Below are 8,508 nucleotides of genomic sequence, written 5' to 3'. Positions count from 1 at the left end.
ACGCTGTTTGTCCCTCTGTAACTGAGCAACACCCCGGACGGCTGGGGCTGGCTGTATCTTCTGCGGTTTTTCTTGCTCTTTTCCGCGGGGGTTCACTTCCACCCTCTCAAGGCTCCACACGTGAAAAAGCAGGCGGGGCGGCCGCGGGCCCCAGCTGCAGGGGACCCCGGCCCAGGAGCCGCGCGGCCGCCTCCTCCGCGCCCGGGGGCCGGACGGGGGCGGGTCCAGGCGCCCGGGCGCTGCGCCCCGCGGGCGGTAGAGGTCGCTGCGCCGCGGCGCGCGCTCCCACCGCGGTGGATAACGGGGCAGGGCTGGAGGGAGAAAGGAGACCTGCCCCGGAGGCGGCGGCGGCGGCGGCCCAGAGCGAGCGAGGGAGGAGAGTTCACTTTTGCCCGGGTGTCAGCGCGCGGCGGCGGCTGCGGGCGCTGACGAGGGCGCACCGAGCGAGCTGGGCGCCTGTCGCGGCGGCCAGGCGGGCACAGCGAGAAGCCGGATACAAGCGCGCCGGCGGGGCGCGGAGCGGCGAGCCTGGCCAGCGAGGGGAGCCGCGGGGGGCGCGCCCCGGGCGGGCCCCCAGAGTTTCGCAGGATGCCCCACGAGGACCAGCCGTCCCTGCAGAGACCTCGCTATGGCTGTAAGTCCGCCGGGCGCGCGGGAATCCGCTGACTTTGGGGGGGCTTTCTCCTCCAAGGAGGGCTTGGAGAAGCCGGGGGAGCCGAGTGCGCGCCGCAGAGGAACAGGAGGGCAGCGGCTGGGTGGCTGGCAAAGTTGGGAGTTGGAGTTGCAAAGGCTCGTGAGCGGCGTCCTCCGGCTCTCCCCACAAATTCATAATACCCAGCTGACACCCCAGTCCCTCCCCCCTGCACACCCCACCGTGGCGCGAGGCAAGAACTGGGTCTGCGCCCTGAAACACAGAGTTGGGGGTTTAGGGGTATCAGGTGAGGATCCCGCGGAGCTCCCAGCCGTATTGCTGGCTCGGGCCAGGGGGTGGCGTTAGGGACCCGATTCTTCCAACTCAGAAGGGGAGGAAAGTTTGCTTGTTGTGGCTACAGGTGGGCTCCGTAAGCAGTGTACCCGCGCATTCTGCTAATGGCAGCGTCGGCGTTCCTGGAAGGGCTGCCATCTCCTTCTACGCCGCTCCCTCGAGCTTCACCTGGGCCGCCGGAGCTGGGAGTCCTTTCCTGCTGCAGCTGAAAGGGGCACCTCCGGTCCAGTTCCTCCTACCGCCCCGCTCCTTCCCGTCCCCCGCCTCCCCTGGGCCCTGCGGGGACTGTGCGGCGCGCGGGAGGGTTGCAGCGCCGACAGGACGCGGCGCTGGGCTCCTTGGGATCCGGTTGGAGCCGCGTGACTTGAATGAGACCCTGTCGATTACCCGCCAGGGGCTACCCTCAGCAGGACGTTGCTTTGGCCGATCGTTAAGTGGATAGAGCCAGATTAGATCCAACCACGTGGCTTCATGTGCAGAGTTCAGAGTCTTTACCAAACATGTGCCAGGAAGTATTTCCTTTAAAACAAACAGAAAGTTGGCGCGTTCCCTCTTTCTCAACAAAGTTGGCCCTGTCACTGAACCCATGGTCACAGATCACAGGTTAATCTTTTGCCCGGGCTGGCCTTGGTGGCAGGGTAGCAGGTTTGGGTTAAGGTGGTGATTCCTGCTGCAAGGTTATGTTTTGTGGTTCTGACTTGTGAGGGCCACAGGCTTGCCTCATAAAAAGGGAGTAGTCAATCTGCTCACCCTGCCATCTGTCCTCGTGGGCCTTCGAAGGGAACATCAGAGATGAGAAGTTTTCCCAGGTGACCTTTTCTGTGTCAGCCAGCGAGGAGTCAGCTGCAGCCTCTGTCCTCTAGGGAAATGCATTTAACTCTTAACCCCAGGCCTGCCCTTTGCAGCCTGAGTTTGCGCTTTGCTAAACCACTCAGAGGGCAGAGTTCCTTGAGCTGGGATGTGTTCATCCAGAGGGATGTCAGGCGTCCTCAGATTGGTGAAAGTCCTGGATATGTCAAGCGCCTAGAGAGTCTGGCAGCTTCATTGTGTCAGATTGTAAGATGATCACAACGGGTGGAAACTAGGCGAGTATGCATTGAAAAAGGGGTTTTGATGTCATGTCTTAAACCATGATCTGTTCGATGTGTTGTGCCTCGCTAGTTGAGTGTGCTGGGCAAACTTACAAGAGCGCAATGCATCAATGCTGCATTTCCACCCATTTCCCTGCATGAGCATCTGTGATTGAGCTTGGTTTTCATTGAATGCACCTGTGGTTTTAGAGTGCTCCTAGACATGGCTGTCAAGTAGGTTGAGATCCCACAAGCGTGAAAAGCGTTCTGTGTAGCCACTTCCTTTGGAAATCCTCATCTAACTTTACTTTTGAGCTTGATGTAATGAGTGGTGTGCCATCTATTTGGAATCCTTCTCCCCAGGAAGGCATTCCTTGGTCACCTAACATAGTGAAAAATGGAAAATAGTTGCCAATTTCCAGACTTTATGACCACCCTGAACTCTTAAGGCTTTAACACAATAGCCTATTGTGTCCTTAAAATGAACACTTCTATGATTTTGATGCCAGATTCATAAATGATATATGTTCATGGATTCTTTTTATTGCATTAAAAATCGTTATTTCATTTAAAAGGTACAACATCAGCCAAATGAAACCCCAGATCAACAGCTACATTGAGAGATCTCCTGAACTAAATGGCACTTTAGTTTGAGTTGAGTGTCTTGTTAAAGAAGATCATTTGCTGTTACCACCTTTCTCCTCCAAAGTAGTTCTAGAGCTAAAGGTGGTATGTGTATAATGTGTTCAGTTGAGTCCGACTCTTTGCGAACCCATGGTCTGTAACCCGGCAGGCTGCTCTGTCCATGGGATTCTCCAGTCAAGAATACCCAAGTGGATTGCCATTTCCTCCTCCAGGGGATCTTCCTGACCCAGGGATCAAACCCCAGTCTTTTGTGTCTCCTGCATTGGCAGGCGGATGCCTGCCACTGGGGAAGGTTTGTATCATACACATCATATATTTCAGATGTCCTCTTTCATGGAGAAGTTAGAAAAGCAAACAGGCTTTTCTATTCTGTGTGAGGACAAATACCACTTACAGAACAGAGCCTGAATGCTTTTGACACGCAAGGTGTAACTAAAAGAGAATTTATTGTGTTGCTATGTTCCTTCATTCAGGATAGTCCATGTACTTAATCCAGCAATACTAGTGCTGGTCAAATACTATTTGGGGCTGTACTTTTGGGTTCTCCCCTCATCAGATGCAGACTGAAGGAAGTAATTGTTCAAACTGGGGGATGGGCAATCACAAAGCAATGAGATAGTTTTCCTAGTGGACAAACAAATGGAAAAATGACTTCACAAATGTATGTGTGTGTATATATATATATATATTTATTAAATACAGTTGATTTACTATGTTAATTTCTGCTGTTTAGCAAAGTGATTTAGTTATATACGTACATTCTTTTTTGTATTCCTTTTCATTATGGCTTATCACAGGATATTGAATATAGTTCCCTGTGCTATGCAGCCTTGTTGTTTATCCATATATATACATGATAATTTGCATCTGCTAATCCTCAACTCTCATTCCATTCCTCCCCCACCCTCCCTTCCCCTTGGCAACCATACGTCTGTTCTGTCTGTCCTCACAAATATTTTTAGTCATAGCATCATTTATATAAAATGATGCAAGATCTAAATTCTTCTATGTGTGAGGATGTTCATGGCTTATTTTAAAAATGATGTCTAGTGGAATACACCTTAGTGTTAATAGATACTATCTAATGTCAACTATCCATGCGAAAGGGGATGGCATAATGTATTAGAATATACGGTTTCTGGCTTTCTAGGCCTTCTGTCAATGCAGAAAGACCAGAGGAGACTGCAGGATTGTATTTGCTATGTTGTAGTATAGGGCAGTGCTTTTTCTTTGTGGGTTTGGTGAGTTATGGGTTCAATGAAATCTCGAACTATACCAAGCAGGGTTCATCCCCAACATTTAAAGATAAGCAGACTCCCTATTGGGATATATATATTCTCAATATATACATCCTATATATATATTGTAGTAATTTCAATTCCAGTGCTGCATATTCCTAGTAAAACATATTTAAAAACAGCTTTTTGGTAGTTTGAATTAAGCTGTTACATTTGTTTTAGGTCTGGGCTGATGTTCTGCCATCTCTCCTCCCCTTGAATTGACATTTATTTCAGTAATTCTTGTACAAAGTAAATTAACTCAGTTCAGGGCCGTTATGGTGTCTCTTCTCTACCAGGCTGAGGGTCTGTGAAATACCACATCGTGTGTTGTTCTTGAGGGATTTCTCAATGAGTTCTTCTTCAAGGTTCCCTTCTCAGATTTCTGACATGCGAGATTGCTAAAGTCTTCCTGATTTGCGCATTGGCGCACTGAATTAAAACTAAATAGACTTCTATTTGATCCTTGCTGCCTCCACATTGACCACTTCCTTTGGCAACCTGTGAAGTTATTTTTTGAGATGTTGTTTAGTTGCTAAGTCATGTCCAGCTCTTTTGCAACCCCTTGGATGTAGCCCACCAGGCTCCTCTGTCCATGGGATTTCCCAGGGAGAAATACTGAAGTGGGTTGCCTTTTCCTTCTCTAGGGAATCTTCTTGACTCAGGGATAGAAGCTGAGTTTCCTACATTGGCAGGAGGATTCTTTACCACAGAACTACCAGGAAAGCCCTTTAAGACATTACTACAGAACAAAGCTGGAGTATTAGCTCCCTAACGCAATTCTGCAGAGGTGATGTGGAAACAGGGGAAAGGCGAAGCCACTATACTAATTCAGACGTGAGGAGAGCATTATATTACAGCCAGAGAGTCTTTCTACAGTCAAAATTAAATTTAAGTGGAACTTATGCTTAGGTAATGATTTGCAAATAACTTCCATGCTCTCGTAACAAACTATGATGTATTTGCTGAACACGCTGCCACCATGATCTGCCAAAAGTTTTCTTCCAGTTATTTGACAGTTTAAAAGACCAGAGATAGCAAAGAGGGGCCTTGTGAGTAACAATGATTTTGCTCATCACTGATGATCCAGTCAAAATTTAAGTGCCTCCTGTGGGTCAGTAATTAATGTGTCTGTGCCAGGAACTGTGGTTTTCTACCCTCTGCAAAATCGCGAGAAATGTTGTAAATGATCAGTGTTTCACTCTTTGCTTCTGTTAAAGAAGTGTAACATAAGCCCAGCATGGGTGTGTTTGTGTGTGTGTTGCAGGGGAAGGTTCTGGCTGGTACTTTTAGTGTTTGATGCTCTTGTCTGCATAATGAGATTTCCAAATCACCTGGTGACTGGTGTGTTTCGGTGGTTAGCACTCAGCCTCTTATTGCTTTCCCAGTGCTAGAAAGTTAAGTTCTGAACTGTTAATCTCAGGTGTGTAAAACAGGATTGAATACACCTGTGTTTAGGGCTGCTTGGTTCTAACAGTCTGTGTTTTTCTTTGAAGATGGAGGAGGGGTGTATGCAGTGTTGCCCTGAGATGCAGTCTGTAATAGACAAAAAATCAAGTTCCTCCTACATGCACTGATGTTGTGGTTAAGCTTTTCAAAAGGTGCTTTCAGGTCACCAGCTAAAGTGTTCTTTTCGTATGCTTTTAACTTTAATCACATATGTCCTCAGCCCAAATGACTTGTTTGGGAGCATTTAAGCTCATAATACCCAGTTTGTTGGAGAACTTAGCGTTGTTTCAGGTGTTAGAACCCGTTTTTTCTTGAGGGAGCCGTTAGTTTGCTTTTGCCCCTCACCTTCCCACGGTATAAGCTTTTCAACAGCTCATTTTCTTTACAAGGCTAGTATACCACCAGATCTAGTGCCTACCAAGTCTACATGGCACCCAAAAGAGAAAGAAAGGCCATCCCACTTCTGAGCTGAGTCAGGTAAGCCCTCCAGGGTAGGCACTTCAGCATGTGGTGTGGAATTGAAGTTGGTGAAGTTACCAAGTATTGTGTGTTTCATGTGCCATTGTTACCATTTCCTTGTTATTACCTCTGAGAGGACCAGTGGTTTTCCCTAAGCTGAAGCCCGTGACACTGTCTCAAAACTGCACGGCTAACCGGTGACAGGGGCTGGGGGAGGCGGGGTTGGAAGCTGATGCTGCCAGACCCGTCAGCCTTTCTCACCAGCTGTTGCCAGTTTGCCTTCTCTGACTCATCAAAGGAGGTGTCCTTCCCTTCTGTCTGTTTCAGGTGTTTGTCCTGATTTTATCAAACTGCAGAAACCTGTTGCCATTTGGATAGTGTGCTCTTTTAAAAGTAGGTGGACAGGATTCTCTCTAGTTTATTTTACTTTTTTATCCCTCCAAGGAAAAGCTTCAAAGAATACATGGGCTTTTTATAGAGTATATCCTGGCTCCATCCAACCATTTTATGTATATGTAGAGACATCCCATCTCATTGTGAGGCTCTGAAATGGAAGAAAGGCTTTTCCGTAATATAATGGTATGCTCCGATGATTCCAAATAGGATAATTTGTAAAACACACTTTATTACATGTTCTGTGTTAGTCACTCAGTCATGTCCAACTCTTTGCAGCCCCATGGACTGTAGCCCGCCAGGCTCCTCTGTCCGTGGAATTCTCCAGGCAAGAATACTGGAGTGGGTTGCCATGCCCTTCTCCAGGGGATATTACACGTACTGGCCATGCATTAAAGCCTAGGGTTGATGAGACATCAGACAGAAGTTTGTAGGGGGTTGACTGACCAATGAGCTGGTGCTTTTTCACTTTACCATTCCATTTTGTTTTTCTCTCTTAAAAGGCAGAACAATGTCAGCGAAGTGGCACAAGGTTTGGTATTGAGTAGATGTGAGTTTAAATCCTGACTTGGCCCTTAACTGCCTGAATAGCCTTGGGGTTTTCTCCTACACCTTGAAGGACGATGTTTTACATTCCTGTGACGGTGGCCAACGTGGTTCCTGGCAGTTCAGTTCAGTTCAGTCGCGTCGGACTCTTTGCGACCCCATGGACTGCAGCACGCCAGGCTTCCCTGTCCATCACCAACTCCCAAAACTTGCTCAAACTCATGTCCACTGAGTCGGTGATGCCATCCAACCATCTCATCCTCTGTCGTCCCCTTCTCCTCCCACCTTCAGTCTTTCCCAGCATCAGGGTCTTTTCCAATGAGTCAACTCTTCTCATCAGGTGGCCAAAGTACTGGAGTTTCAGCTTCAGCATCAGTCCTTCCAATGAACACCCAGGACTGATCTCCTTTAGGATGGACTGGTTGGCTCTCCTTGCAGTCCAAGGGACTCTCAAGAGTGTGCAGCCCTGGCACATAGTGCTAAAATAAATAAATAGCGGTGATTTCAATAATTGAGTACCTGGCACGTACCACACATTGGGGATGAAGCAAAATGGTTACAGCTTTACACTTCATAAGAGTCTGGGAGTTGAAGAATAATGCCTATACTTTTATTGGTGTACTCCCAAATTCCATGGAAGTGAAGACACAAGTGAGGGATTTGGAAGGGGAAATGGGATGCCTCATGAAGGGTGTGACCACAGCCTTGAGGGTGGTCTGCAGGAACATGGAAAGGCATTCCAGTGTGTCTGTTTGGTGGGGTTGGTGTTTAGGTGGTGTGGATAGGTCCTGTGGAGGGAGGGGTAGCCAGAGGGGAATTTACCATGGAATCCTTTATTTGTAGGCAACAAAGACTGTTAGTGCTGTCTTGAGGAGAGCAGCTTAACCTAGTCTCTCCCTGAAGAATCTTTTTGTTCTTTGAGAGGCCTTTTTTTTTAAAAAAAAACTTTTCATTAGATTTTATGGGCAGGTGACCTGGTGAAGTGGGGGGTGGTGTGAAGGTGGGTGTGGTTGGAATGCACAGGGTCTGGAGCAGCAAGAGGGTGGGTGAAGTTTGGGGGTGTGTGTGTGTGTGTTTGTGTTGGGGGGGGGGTGCCCTCTCTCTCATTGCTCAGAGAGGCCTCTTCGTCACGCTTCTATTTTCATTGGTCAGGTTTGTCATATAGTTTCACTGAGGATAGTGATAGTGAAGTCGCTCAGTCGTGTCCAACTCTTTGCGACCCCGTGGACCATAGCCTACCAGGCTCCTCCGTCCATGGGATTCTCCAGGCAAAAATACTGGAGTGGGTCGCCATTTCCTTCTCCAGGGGATCTTCCCGACCCAGGGATCGAACCCGAACCTGGGTCTCCCGAATTGGAGGCAGACGCCTTAACTTCTGAGCCCCCAGGGACAACAGCTAACTTAGGATAGGCTGGGTGTAAATCCTGATGATGGCTCTGGAGCTGATGGCATCCAACGAACCCGAAGAGAGGTAGATCTGGAGCCTCGCTGGTGCCCAAGAGATTCCAGCCGAGTAGACAGCTCACTCTAAACCATTTCAGAAGGCAAATTCTCGGAATTCTCTGAAAACAGGTTTTTTTTTTTTTTTTTTTAAAGAGAGAATGTAGTTATAGCCAGGCAAGGACCTTGACAACCAGATTATCTAGGGGGTGGGGCTTCTTCCACCTTTCCCCAGTTCATACAA

General features: G+C 48.3%; 1 protein-coding gene across 1 annotated transcript in view; it reads left to right on the top strand.

Annotated features, from left to right (window-relative positions):
• Positions 1–492: 492 nt before the first annotated feature.
• The window catches only part of IQGAP2 (IQ motif containing GTPase activating protein 2), a 298,400-nt gene continuing 290,384 nt past the window's right edge, over positions 493–8,508 (top strand). Inside the window, exon 1 of the mRNA XM_061158141.1 lies at positions 493–634. Within this exon, the coding sequence (XP_061014124.1) occupies positions 589–634 (46 nt within the window). The 5' untranslated portion in view covers positions 493–588. The remainder of the gene's footprint in view (positions 635–8,508) is intronic.

The sequence above is a fragment of the Dama dama genome, chromosome 12 (assembly GCF_033118175.1).
Source record: "Dama dama isolate Ldn47 chromosome 12, ASM3311817v1, whole genome shotgun sequence".
In the NCBI taxonomy this organism is placed as follows: Eukaryota; Metazoa; Chordata; class Mammalia; order Artiodactyla; family Cervidae; genus Dama; species Dama dama.
The sequence above is the reverse complement of the archived record's forward strand: the minus strand, read 5'-3'. Positions and strand labels throughout refer to the sequence as shown.